Source organism: Bos indicus x Bos taurus, chromosome 21, assembly GCF_003369695.1.
Source record: "Bos indicus x Bos taurus breed Angus x Brahman F1 hybrid chromosome 21, Bos_hybrid_MaternalHap_v2.0, whole genome shotgun sequence".
Classification (NCBI taxonomy): Eukaryota; Metazoa; Chordata; class Mammalia; order Artiodactyla; family Bovidae; genus Bos; species Bos indicus x Bos taurus.
This window is the reverse complement of record NC_040096.1, coordinates 30,919,913-30,934,242: the sequence shown is the minus strand read 5'-3', so window position 1 is coordinate 30,934,242 and position 14,330 is coordinate 30,919,913. Positions and strand designations below refer to the sequence as shown.

The following is a 14,330-nucleotide window of genomic DNA, read 5'->3' as shown; positions in this document are numbered from 1 at the left end:
GTCTCTCCCCAATTGATAGCCACTGCTTATCAAGTTTTTTGGTTCACTGTATATTAACAAGAGATTTTAAGAGAACCTTTTTTTTTTTTTCCTGAAATAAAAGATCTGCTTGTACTTTTACTGGACTAGGTAGACTGGAAACATAAATCCTTAATTCATAGCTTGCTAGCTTTATCATCTCTTCATTTCCTGGATCTGATGTCCAGGCCTCTGACCACAGGCTACACATTGTATTACAGAATGGCTTAGAAATAATACAGATGTTTTCCCCACACACAATCTGGATTATCATCTCCTCAAAAGCCTATAACTGATATTTTAACTTTCAACTTGTAAATTCTCCAACCTTAATTCATGTTTTCATGTAAATTAAAAACACATGCACTGACAAATACACAGCATAATAAAATATCAAGAACACAATCTGACTTGAAAGTACCAAAGAAAATACTTATAAAAATTTTTAAATAAAAGGGAAATCGTTTTACCAAACTCTAGTCCATCTAATTGTCTAAACACAGAATATTTTCGAAAGATTGTATGACGGATTATGTGCAAAGTTCTCAGTGGTCTTTACCCACTGGTTTGGTAGTTTCAGCATTTTAGCTTAAAACAATTTATTTTGTGCAATGTAAGCTAATTCTGAATTGCAGTAACTTAACCAGGTCATATGATGATCTCCATGTGGGGGTTGGGGGCGGAAATCACTACAATGAACCTTCTGCCTGCTAACTTTAACTTCTTAATTTTTTAAAAAAGGTATAGGACTTTAGGAATTAATTATCCAACCTTTTCTTAAAAGTCACCAAACTTTTTGTTAACAGAACATTTGATGTGGTAAACAAACATGCATACAGAGAAAATATGGTATTCAGACAGCAATAATGTAAGTGTTTTATCCTAACGGTCAGCAAAAGCATATATAATTAATAGTATCATGCATCCCAGGTAAAATGATGACTCAAAATGACAGGAAATTGATTTATATAATTAAGAAGAAACCAACATTTAAAAAATGTTTAGGGTTGAACAACCATATAATTTAGGGTGGAAAATTTTAAAATCTAGAGGAAATCATGTTAGTGTTTAATGATTAAATAAAGTTCTCCTTAGCAACTGTAAATGAGTGTGGAATTTTGGTTAATGATACCTAAAATATAGGTCATAGAAGTTACAGTATCACATAAAGTGAGCAAAGTAATCTAATCCAATTAACATAATGCCATCTGAGACTTGCCAGGGTCACAGGAGCAAATTACTGAAAAAATAAGGGCTGCATATGTGGTACATATTTTCACGGCTAATACATGGTGCTGCACAATCAATTGTATTCTGTAACAGTCCATCTTCAGATGTGGAGGGAACCTCGACTGGATTGGACAGAATGATTGTGTCCAGGGCAAGTTCTATCCTTTGACTGAGACTTAGGAAAACCCTGGCTTATATTACAAATTAAGAATGCCACTACGTCCAGCTCAATTCTGGAAAGGAATGAACATATCTGAAAGTCCATTTATAAATCAGATTTCACTTTCCACAATTTTAGAATTATCTGGCTTCTTAAATTTCCATCCACTACTCTTAAACCAACAAACAGTAGTATACAGTTTTATAGGTGCAAAACTAAACAGGAGACTTCAGGAAGGTTATTCATATAAGAATCTTCAACACAAGTTCAAATTCTGCCTTTATTTACAAAATGGTCTGATAAAATATTCCCCCTTACTTATAAGCCTCTTCCACAACACACTTCACACACTGATTTTAGCAATGTTATTAGCACCATTCGTATATTATTTAAAATCAAGATTTCATTTCAGTCACTACGTTGATTCATAATCATTTACATCCATGGATGAGATAAGTGGGCATACTGGGACTATCTGCAGCTCCATGGTAAGGATTCCTGGGTCCAGCACAAAAGGCTTTGTTTGCAGTCACCAGTTATGAAAGGTATTCACGGTGAGTAGATACTATGAGAATTTCCGTGCCACAAAGTTTAATAATCCTCCATGTTTGTACAATGTTATCTCCACATCATTTTCAAATGAAGCAATCACGCTGAATACTTTTCCAGTGCTTGTCTTTAAACAAACAAAAACATCTCACATGAGTGGTAAAATCTTGTAATGTTACTTAGTGGTTAAGACTATTTGTCTTCCTATTCAATGACTATACTCATCACATATTCTGTCTGAGAAACATTTCTCTTGCTTGAGAAACAAGTAAGATACCTAATTATAGGCTTCACAGCTAAGTAGAAAAACAAATATTTCATCCCTAATTCTAAAGAACAAGTACTGTTATCATTTAAAGTATTAAATCATTCAGATTTTGACTTACTAGTTAGGGATGTTATACTAATTACTCATGTTCATTTTGTTAAAAATCAAATATTCACTGCATATAATATCTGCTACTCATTTTCCTTTTTTCTTAGTTGTAAAGTCTGTGATACTCTAACCATGAACACTCAACTCTGGCTTCTAATGAAGTGGTGTACATGCCTGGACTAAAAATTACATTATCACAGAGAGCTGATAACAAGGAAAAGGAAGTTGAAACATGTAACTGGAAGTTCATGGTTTTTTTTTTCTGGACTAAGTATATACATTTTCTACTTTTCCTCAGAGACCAACTATATTAACACAGGTTTAAGTACCAACAAAATAAAGCCTTCTTAAACTACAATTTGTTTACTAGCTGACATTAATATGTAATTTACAGACATTGTTTATTACTCAGTTTACAACCATCTAGTTAAACATATAGTACTGTACATGATCATATATTTGAGAAATTTAGGTATACCTTTATATTTAATGTAACTCCAGGAGACAGTTCTTCAGGAAATGTTAAAGAAAATGTTTCTCTGCCAGAGAGGCCCAGGGAATCTGCACTTTCTCCTGGAAGGAACTGAAGTGGAGCTATGCCAATTCCAATCAAATGATCTTTGTGAATTTTTTCATAACTTTCAGCTAAAACAGCTTTCACACCCTGTAACAAACATGCATTTTATTTCCTTCATTCTACTACACAATTTTAAAAGGGAAAAAACTCTACTTTTGGCTTTTCTGTAAAAACTTCAAACCCATTACCCCATATGAAGGTCAATGTTATATCAAAGTATTTAAAGAAACCTTTTACAGATTATTTTCCTGTATCTCTAAGTAGCTCCTTAACTCTAACTGCCCCTCTGCCACTCCAGGATTAAGTACCGCCAGTGCCTACCACATACTAAATGTTCTCCATAACTGGGGGCAGTTGCTTGAAACTCAAAAAGGGCTAAAGCGGATTTCTGTTTAATTATGGTAGATCTAACATATGTGTTTATCAACACTCCCTCTTAAACTGCCATTAAAATAAGGGAATAGAGAAGTATAAATCCACAGCAACAAAGAGAACAGGATGTGCAAATTCTGTAAATATTTAGAAAACAGAGATGGGTGACTGACTTAGCAGAGAATGTTGAAACTACAGATTGACAAACTGAAATTAGAGTGATACCCAATCTAAGGTTTGAGTCACTCTGCAACAAAGAACCTAGAAATGGCTTGAGGCTCAGAGGCATAAGGTTCTCAGAATACTGGGATACTAGTGAGAAGTCTGTAAAAAGAAGTAAGATCTCCAGCTCAGTCCCCACTCAGAAAGAGTGGAGGTTATTCTCTGGAGAAAATAAGCTGAAGACTTGTGTATCTCTCCTTTTTTCCATTATCCTCCTCCTAAGGAGCCTTTTTTTTTTCTTTTTTAAGACATTTCCCTTCTAAACACATCTTTCTCCTATCTGCCCACCTCCCAAAATTTAATGTCACAAAGATACTGTGTATCTGTTTAAGTATATATATGTGTGTGTACTTTACACATACAAAGAGTAAGATTTTGTGTCACCCCTTGGGAGTGCACCACCCTGTAGAGCAGGGGTGCTCTCCACTGAGGAGGAACACCAGGCTCACAGGAAGGCCAGGTGAGAATATTATCAGATTCGGGGCAGGAGTAAGTCTGTTTCTTCAGTGGGTCTCCTTCCATGAAGAAACTGCATGGCCTCAAGTGAAAATATTTACAGATACTGATATACAGGGCTCTCTCAATGAAAAAGGTAGCTTATAATTAGTAAGGCCCACTAACAAAACCCAGCCCACAATCCCAGCTTGTAATCATTTTTTTTTTTTAACATCTAACTGAATAGACAGCCAGGATCAACAACTATATGAGGAAAGCCTGAAATATTAAAAAACAAAAAAGGGGGGGGGGGGCTAAAAAACTCCAGAAAAAGAGAACTTATAATTAATATTTGTGATACAGGAGATACCACCTTTTTACCGAGCTTTCCCAATAGTGCTTTTTTGTTCTATTTTTAAAAATTGAAGTTTTGTGGCAACTCTATGTCAATCAAGTCTACAGGTTCCATTTTTCTAAGAGCATCTGCTCACTTGTCTTTGTCACATTTTGATAATTCTTATACTACAAATATTTTCATTATTATTTTATTTGTTGTAGTGATCTGTGATAACTGATCTTTGATGTTACCAAACGACACTCAAATGATGGTCAGCGTTATCATTATTTTTTAATTAAATGTACAGTTTTTTTGATTCAATGCTGTTATACACTTAGTAGACCACAGTATAGTGTAAACAATTTTTATATGCACTGGGAAACAGAAAAACTTGTGCAACTTGCTTTATTGCGATAACTGCTTTACTGCAATGGTTAAGAACCAAAACTGGACTATTTCTGAATTATGTTGGTACTTAAAATTATTATTTTACAAAGATGAAAGAATTAGGCTTATTCCTGCAACTCCTTAAGAGTATCCACATTTTAAGGAGGGAGAGGTTAAAGATTAAAACCAAATGACATTTGTACGATTATGAGAGCTAAGAAGGCTATATCTTGACCAGCCTTTTTCACAAATACAACTGTAAAGAGAAACACAGATAAGGAATGGCAGAAAGCACGTATCACACGACCATTCTCCCCAGCAGATCCCCTATTTGCCCAACAAAGAAATGGTCTCAAGAGAGAGGTCTTTTAGCTGATAGCCAGGGACCATCATCCTCTATTTGAAAATAAAACTAAATTTTGGCTCACTATCTCTAAGTCTGTTAACCCTTCATGGAGCAAATCAGAGAAAATTAAATGAAAAAGGGGCAAGTAAAACTACCAATAGGTATAATTATTATTATAAAGCAGTAAGCTGAGACAGAATCTCCTTTCCCTCTATTATATTTATTTTCACAAATAAGACTGATGTAGGTTTAATCAAATTCAGAGTACTAAGATGCAATTAGGGACTTCCCTGATGGTTCAATGGTTAAGAATCCACCTGCTAATGCAGGGGACACAGATTCAATCCTTGGTCTGGGAAGATTCCACATGCCAGGGGGCAACAAAGCCTGTGCACCACCAGTGCTGAGCCTACGCTCTCGAGTCCTCATGCTGCAACTACATAATCCCTGCTGCTGCTGCTGAGTCGCTTCAGTCGTGTCCAACTCTGTGCGACCCCATAGACGGCAGCCCACCAGGCTCCCCCGTCCCTGGGATTCTCCAGGCAAGAACACTGGAGTGGGTTGTCATTTCCTTCTCCAATGCATGAAAGTGAAAAGTGAAAGTGAAGTCGCTCAGTCGTGTCCGACTCCTAGCAATCCCATGGACTGCAGCCTACAAGGCTCCTCCGTCCATGGGATTTTCCAGGCAAGAGTACTGGAGTGGGGTGCCATTGCCTTCTCTGACATAAGCCCTAGAGTCCTGCAAAAAGAAAAGCCACGGCAATGAGAAGCCCACACACAGCAACTAGAGTGCCCCCCATTTGCCACAACTAGCGAAAAGCATGCACAACAACCAAGATCCAGTGCAGCTAAAAAGAAAATAATAAAATACATGAATAAAATCTAAAAATTTTTAAAGCACTAGTACAATGCATATAAGATCACCTAAAAAAAAAAAAACCTATAAATGAGATCCAAGTAGACATAAAAATAAAAAGTCTAAATAAGCAAAATAAACTTTGATAGAATGTTACTGACAAAAAGGAATATTTAAAACTCTTTGAACTTTAAGATAAAATTTAAGAAGCAATACCAGCAGGTATGGTCCTTTGGCAGCCCAATCTCTTGAATTTCCTGAACCATATTTCTTCCCTGCTAAAATAATCAGTGGGATACCTTCCTTCTGGTACAGCTCTGCAGCCTCAAATACATCCAGCTGTAGATTAAAACAAACATAAAAATTTTAATACAAATTTTAATCTAGTTAGCAACTGCTTAAACACTCTGTATATATCCTTACCGTCTGTCCTGATGGAAAATGAATTGTTTTGGGAGCTGGTTTTCCAATAAACTTATTAAAAAGCTTGATATTTGCAAAAGTGCCTCTTGTCATTACAGCATCGTTACCTCTTCGGGCTCCGTAAGAGTTGAATTCACGAGGGGTAAGGCTGCAAGAGTGTTAGTTTTTATTTCAGATGGAAAATAATCACATTATTTAACTGTAAAACATTTAAAAAAACCACTTTTTTATCAAGATATCACATTTTAACTGGACATGTTTCAGTTTGTTTCTCTAAAAGATATGGACTTAAAAATACTACCTTGATACAAATAAACAAAACCTCTAAACTTCTTAGTATCAGCTAGCCAGTAAATACTCAAATCTCCCTGGTTTTCCTTTTTAGCTGTTGGTTTGCTCAAATCAGATCCAGGTATGTTTTATAAATTCCTTCAGTTTTCTCAAGACTTTTTTATAATCTGTATGTTCCTTTTCCCTCTTTGTCCCCTTATATACTTTATGTAAAGACATAAGGTCATTTGTAGTACAGTTCCTATATCTAGACTGCACTGACTACATCGCCACACTATCATTTCATATGTTGTTTTCCCTCCTGTATTTCTTGTTAACCAGATGTCAAATCTAGTGACCTGCTAAGAGTCAGGGTTTATATTTTTGCAATGATGCTTTATAGATCTTACTTCCATTGCTTCCATGATACCCACTTTTCTTTCTGAAATGCTACCAGTGACTGATCATCATCATCTAGACTGCATTAGGGACTGCAAAATGATGATGTTGTATTTCCATTATTCCTTCATTTTTCAAGCTGGAAAACCTCTATAAAGACAAACTTTCCTTCATCAATGATTTGGTTATATTGAAATACATTCCATACACAAAAGCCTTTATTGTTAAATAATGAGATGGTTCCTCATCATCTTCCAAAGGTAACTTGGTGTTTTTAATTTTTTTCTTCTAGTATCATTATGAACTCATGGATTTAAACATATTCATTATGTTTCAATCCACTCCAGTTATTCTTTATTGATGCTCAATATATCCCATCTTTGAGCAGTGACAGATTTCAAGTTGGGTCCTGAGACCTTTTGACAGAAAGCCTGGTAGTTTTTCATAGCTCTTGCTCTTTCTTGGTTTAAGACATAGAATCAGCTTGTACATTTTCCAGTGCCAAATCTGGAATCAACCATTTCTACACGAAGAACTGGTTGCCTGTACTAAGAATTGGTATTTAGACAGCATAATCTGTGTGCTGTGGGTGTTTTTTTGCTACTGGATTGGTCACTATATAAATGAACTTTTAAGGACAAGAGAAAACTAGGCACAAGCATCTCAGCAACCAACAAGCAACTTCCATCTATCTTTAATTTCCTCTTTTATGTTAAGACAACAACTGTTCTTCTAATTTAAATATCTTACCTCAGGATGTGCATTTAAACATTGGTGGTGGGGGGTTTGAGTGTCTTTTAAAAATAAAAATTCAAACTGACGACTACTGTATTAACTATGCTAAGAAATCCATACCAGAAATTACAAAAAATATAAAAATTGTGTATTTGAGAGACTTTTTTTGGGGGGTGGGGGGAGATGGAATCTATATCACAATTATGACCAAGATGGAAATTACAACCTATTAAACAATATTTGGGAGAAAGAAAATTTTTATTTCTCACCATATAAAAAGCCGTATGTAAAACAATCTGATTTGTTTTCACTAAATCACACCAAACAGAGTTGCTATTAGCGATTTCTACCAAAGTGCTTTAATTTACACCAAACTACAATTAACTAGAAATTCAAACACAGATTTCACAATAGGACTAATGAGATTATAATAAGAGCTATGCAGTATTACATGTCAAATCAAGCTGTCAAATGTAGCACTGATTTTTATTAAGATATTTTCAATGAAAATGTCGTTTGCATAGCTCAGGCATCAAAAAGCTGATCAGGCAGTGGTACCACAAGTTCTACCTTTACCAAAACTTTATCTCTGGTGTCAAAATAATTCTTTGAAGAGGGAGCAACTCTTACGTTATTAACCATGTAGAAATGAAACAAAACGTTTCTAGTTTTGGGTTTATATATCCTATGTAAACGATTTTTACATTCACATTTATTATTCTTGTGAAATTTTCAGCTCAAGAAGATCAAGCCTAGCCTATGCATGTATATTTTTATAGCCCCCAATACACATTTAAACTGTGCAGTCCAACAATGGAAGATGGTTAGCACCATCAGGCTTTATTTGGTAGGTGAAACCAATTCGACTTTTCAACAAAGTAGCACTGAAAAAGAAAAATCTTGTTTCCAATCATTTGTTTACTTGAGGACAAGGGCTCAATTTAAGATCGGAACTTCAATTTCTAAAGTTACAAGCAAAAGCAAATACAACAGGTATTCCAGTTATTGCTTAGGTCAAATACACTGACAATCAGACACCCATGATAGCATGTAATTTTCTGAATAAAGGAACATGACGCAGTAGAAGTCTCTTAATAAGGATGATAAAACAAAACAGTCTACAAGCATACACACATACCCTCTGTTTGTCAAATACTTAGCAGCAGCACTACTCCTAGCGATGCTTCCAGCAGGTGATATGTGATCTGTTGTGATAGAGTCTCCCAGGTATAATAAGACATGGGCATTTTCAATAGGCTGGAGTGCAACTGGCTCTTTGGTCTAAAAAGTAAAAAAATGTTGAAGGCGATTAACTCTTCATGAGGTTTTTTCAACTTCCTAACAATTTTTTAAAGATTAAATAGTAAAGCAGTACTTACAAGCTTATCAAAAAATGAAGGACATCTGATATAAGTAGATTTTAAATCCCATGGAAACAAAACTGAATCTGGTGCTTCTAAAGAATTCCACCGCTTATTTCCCATCTGTGAATATGGTTTTCATTGATAAACCAAAAGAAAGATAAAATGGAGTCAGAAAATGAGGGTTATGAAAACAATCAAGAAAATTAAAACAGTACTTAAGCTAGAACGAAAAAAAGAAAACAGGCCTCATCCATTTGCAAAGAAAGCCAAGATGGTGCATTCTATAGAATTATGACATCTTTGGACAGAATGGATAAAATCTGCTCATCAAATGCCAGCACATCAGATTTTCAGGAATACCCAAAGAAATAAATTTCAATACAAAGTGAATGTGAAAGGCTTCACAGAACTCCAGAAAATCCAAAGAATTTAGAAAGATCTAAACATGTTGCTAAAGAGATTAAGTGTGTTTTGAGGTATACTTTCAATCTTTAAGAATATTATCATGGAGAAGAACTTGTGTTTTTCAAAATATCTGTCCTATATCACTGCATTATTAGTCCTGCCTTCAAACTATATTCACAACTTCACCATTCACCACCTCCATTTGGTACCTAAAATGTTCCATCCTATTACCATTTTTTATTTTGGACTACTACATACAACAGGTTCTCCTGATTCTATCCTTCTCATCACCCAACCCTCCTGCCCCAAGATATTTTCAATTTCAAGACAGCAATCTTTTTTGATTATGACACACCTGTTCCACACTTTCCAATGACTACCCATCTCTCTTCAATCAGAGTAAAAGACTAAATTTTAATAATGGCCTGTAATTCCATATATAATCTGGACATCATTTCCTATCACCATCTTTCCTATTTCCTATGTTCTAGTCACACTGCCTTCACTACGGTTCCCTCCCTAAGGCCTTTTACACTGGTCCCTCTATCTGCTTAGTCCCATTCTTTGTTTAAATATATGACTAACTGTTTACCTCTTAAAAACTTTGCTCCAATACCATGTTTTCAACTATCCTATATATAAAACTGCAATCTACTTTCTGAATTTTACACAATTGGTTCTTTTTACCCTGCTCTTTAATTTTCTACAGCACTGATTACTTTCTAACATGCTGTATAATTTACCTAATTATTCTGTCTACAGTTTGCTACCTGCCTCTCCCCTTCAGAACTTTGTGTTTTCTTCACTGATACACTGCAAACAGCTAGAAGAGTGCCTGGCACATAGTAGGGGCTCAATAAGTATTTGTTAACTGACTAAATATCATTTTTGCTCTCATATTTATATTCTAAGTTCTTTTTAAAAAGTATGAACATACGTATTTGCTTGTAGATACACAAAACATCTCTGAAACAACGCTTAAGAAACTGACATAAACTTGTTGCCTTTGAGGAGGTAAACTAGATGGCTAAGGAATGGGTGGGAGAGAGACTTCACTGTCTGCTCGTATTTCTTTTGAACTTTGAATCATGTAAATGGGAACAATAAACAAGGGCAGTTTCTATGAAGTGTGTCCATGTTCAGGATGCCAAATATAAATGGTTGCTATACATTTCTAATAAGTAAATAAAATCAATTCTGATACTCTAAGTCTCTTAGATATTAGAGATTTCAGATACAAAATGACCATCATTCATCAAAAACTGTGTATTCAAAATAATATAATTTTAATTTTGATCCTATTCAGAAAGATGCATAAAATAAACACACACTGCCACTTCACTACGGAGAAGGCAATGGCAACCCACTCCAGTACTCTTGCCTAGAGAATCCCATGGATGGAGGAGCCTGGAAGACTATAGTCCATGGGGTCGCTAAGAGTCCGACACCACTGAGCGATTTTACTTTCATTTTTCACTTTCATGCCCTGGAGAAGGAAATAGCAACCCACTCCAGTATTCTTGCCTGGAGAACCCCAAGGACAGAGGAGCCTGTTGGGCTGCCATCTGTGGGGTCGCACAGAGTCAGACACGACTGATGTGACTTAGCAGCAGCAGCAGCAGCCACTTCACTAAACTATTTAAGAAACAAGTGAGTCTTACCTCTATCTTCTCTTTTAATGCTTTAAACATGGATAATACAACATGTTCTTCCTCTATCTGATGAACTTCTTCTCGACTAGGCCAAATATCATGCAGGTAAATGTTCTTGCCAGTAGGGTCAGTACCTGGTTAAAATTTTTTAGTATGAAATTCAGTATAAAAAGTAATTACATCAAAATGTTCACATCTTTTCAGACATATAGAAACCAAGTATATTATTCAACAGAGTGCTTCAGGCATACACAGCTAAAAAAACTGATTACTTGTACATTTTATATTCTTCATATGAATCAAAAATTAATAATGCATGCATTGTGATAAGATTTCTTGAAATAGTTCAAAGAATGAATGGTCTAGGAAACATTTCAAAAATATAACTTTTGGGGAAAAAAGTATGTGCAGGGTATATATGCATACATACAAAGGAAAACATACCTAAAGGCTCTGTCTGGAAATCTATATTCACTGTGCCTGCTATGGCATAAGCTACCACTAAGGGTGGAGAGGCAAGATAATTGGCACGAACACAATCACAAAGACGACCTTCAAAATTTTTATTTCCAGATAAAACCCCACAAGTAACCAAATCACCCTAAAAAAGAAAAACACACACACAAACAAATATATTCAAGAGATGGTACAAATGTGGATACACACATATAAGCAATCTCAAAATATTATATTTCTGAGGAAAAGATAACCAAAAGTCTATTTCTAATTATTAGGCACAGAACTATCAATTCTGTAAACCAGGAAGGAATTATTTCAAGGATCTAAAAATGATTTCAAAGAATCATTTTATGATTGATAAGTTACTTTTCTCAAGAGATGCAAAGACTACAGAAATATAAATACATCAATATGTATATGTGATAATTTAATAGTGAAATACAGTTAAGGAAAACCATTTGGATGTCCTAGTGATCCACATAGTTTACCTGTTTTACTGCATTTAAAACTGCTTCTGATAAGGGTGCTGTATTTCCCACACATGTTGAACATCCATAGCCAATGATTTCAAATCTGCATTTCAAAAAATACAATGTGATTGGATAGAAAAATCACAACATTTTCTGGTAAAGAAAGGACCAGTCTTATCTTTCATTTGCAGCACTATAATAAGATTGTTGAAGAGAATATTAACAACACATGAACCTTCATCAACATGTTCATTTCAGAGCTCCTGAATAATCCAATCAGACTCTCAGGCATGCTGTCTGTACTGAATGCAAACTTCTAAAGAGCTGATACTTAGGACTCGCCCTAGTTAGATTTGGTTAACTAAATCTGACACAGAAATTAGCACACTACACAAGAAAATTCCTCAAATATTACCTGCTAGGAATATAACGTGACCATTCAAAAAATGGATATTCTACTTCCCTACAAAGAGGTTTAACTGTCAAATATCAAGAGAACCTGTCTGCAAAAATTTGACCAAAGGACCCAAAGAGGCACTGTAATTGGGTACTCTGATAGGAGTAATTTTCTAATTCTCAACCAACTAAACTCAAGGAAAGTCCCTGACAAAAATTCCACGATGATACTAGGTTGGCACAAAAGTAACTGCAGTTTCAGACTGTGAATTTTAAATCATTACAACTAGGCTTAAACACATTTTTATTAAAATCAAAATAGGAACAATTATACCAACACATTTTTGCCTATGAGAAATAAGTTGGCTTATTCCTGCAGTGTAAAAATCCATGTTTCAGGATTTGACGAACTGGAAGCATTTTCCCTGTAAAAAGTTGTCAAGATGTTTGAAGAAGTGGCAGTCAGTTGGCAAGAGGTCAGGTGAATATGGCTGATGAGGCAAAACTTCATAACCCTATTGGCTCAACTTTTGAAGCACGTGGCAGGATGTTGTTGTGGAGAATTGGGCCTCTTCTGTTGACCAATGCCAGCTGCAGGCGTTGCAGTTTTCAGTACATCTTATTGATTTGCTGAGCATACTTCTCTGATGTAATGATTTCACCAAGATTCAGCAAGCTGTAGTGGATCTGATGGGCAGCAGACCACTAGTGACCATGATCTTTTTTTTTCAGAAAAGTGCAAGTTTGGCTTTGGAAAGAGCTTTGGAGCTTCTTCTTGGTCCAACCACTGAGCTGGGCGTCACTGGCTATCGTATAAAATCTACTTTTCGTCACACGTCGTAATCCAATCGAGAAATGGTTCGCTGTTGTGTAGAATAAGAGAAGATGACCTTCAAAATGACAATATTTTTGATTTGCAGTCAGCTCATGAGGTACCCAGGAGAAGGTAATGACACCCCACTCCAGTACTCTTGCCTGGAAAATCCCATGGACGGAGGAGCCTGGTAGGCTGCAGTCCGTGGGGTCGCTAAGAGTTGGACATGACTCTGCGACTTCAGTTTCACTTTTCACTTTCATGCACTGGAGCAGGAAATGGCAACCCACTCCAGTGTTCTTGCCTGGAGAATCCCAGGGATGGCAGGGCCTGATGGGCTGTGTCTATGGGGTCGCACAGAGTCGGACACGACTGAAGCGACTTAGCAGCAGCAGCAGCATGAGGTACCAACTTAGCCTAGCTTTATCACCTTTCCAACTTGCTTAAAATGCTCAATGATTGTACAATGGTCGATGTTGATTTTTTTTGGCAACTTCTGGTGTAGTTGTAAGAGGATCAGCTCTGATGACTTGCACTCAGTTGGTCACTATCAACTTCTGTTCCTCATCTTCAAGGCTCTTGTCTCCTTTACAAAACTTCTTGAACCATCACTCCACTGTATGTTCATTAGCAGTTACTGGGCCAAATGCATTGTTGATATTGCGAGTTGTCTCCACTGCTCTATAATCCATTTTGAATTCGAATAAGAAAATCATTTGAATTTGCTTTTTGTCTAACATCATTTCCACAGTCCAAAATAAATATAAACAGCAAGTACAAGTCATTAGAAAAAAAATGAAGCAAGAAATGTGCATTAAATGATGTATAACATAACCATATTTATTTAAGAATGTATTCCAATATCGAATGGCAAATTTCAACAATGTAAAAACTGCAATTACATTTGCACCAATAACTGAAAAACTGTACATATAATCCTCAAAATTACTTCCAGCTACTCTTCTAAACAAAGAAAAAACCCTAAAACCCTATCAGTTTTGCTTTATGTAAGACCATATGTTTCTTGATACACAGTGAAAACATTGCTAGCATCAATTATTTTTTTGAAGTACTTAAG

The 14,330-nt window shown here is 35.7% G+C and overlaps 1 protein-coding gene across 1 annotated transcript in view; it reads right to left on the bottom strand.

Annotated features, from left to right (window-relative positions):
* Positions 1–56: 56 nt before the first annotated feature.
* IREB2 (iron responsive element binding protein 2) overlaps positions 57–14,330 on the bottom strand; it is a 51,845-nt gene continuing 37,571 nt past the window's right edge. Inside the window, exons 14-22 of the mRNA XM_027522141.1 lie at positions 12,061–12,145; positions 11,558–11,714; positions 11,123–11,247; positions 9,072–9,176; positions 8,831–8,973; positions 6,289–6,436; positions 6,082–6,204; positions 2,812–2,997; positions 57–2,084 (exon numbers count right to left, since the gene is read on the bottom strand). Of these exons, the coding sequence (XP_027377942.1) occupies positions 1,974–2,084; positions 2,812–2,997; positions 6,082–6,204; positions 6,289–6,436; positions 8,831–8,973; positions 9,072–9,176; positions 11,123–11,247; positions 11,558–11,714; positions 12,061–12,145 (1,183 nt within the window). The 3' untranslated portion in view covers positions 57–1,973. The remainder of the gene's footprint in view (positions 2,085–2,811; positions 2,998–6,081; positions 6,205–6,288; positions 6,437–8,830; positions 8,974–9,071; positions 9,177–11,122; positions 11,248–11,557; positions 11,715–12,060; positions 12,146–14,330) is intronic.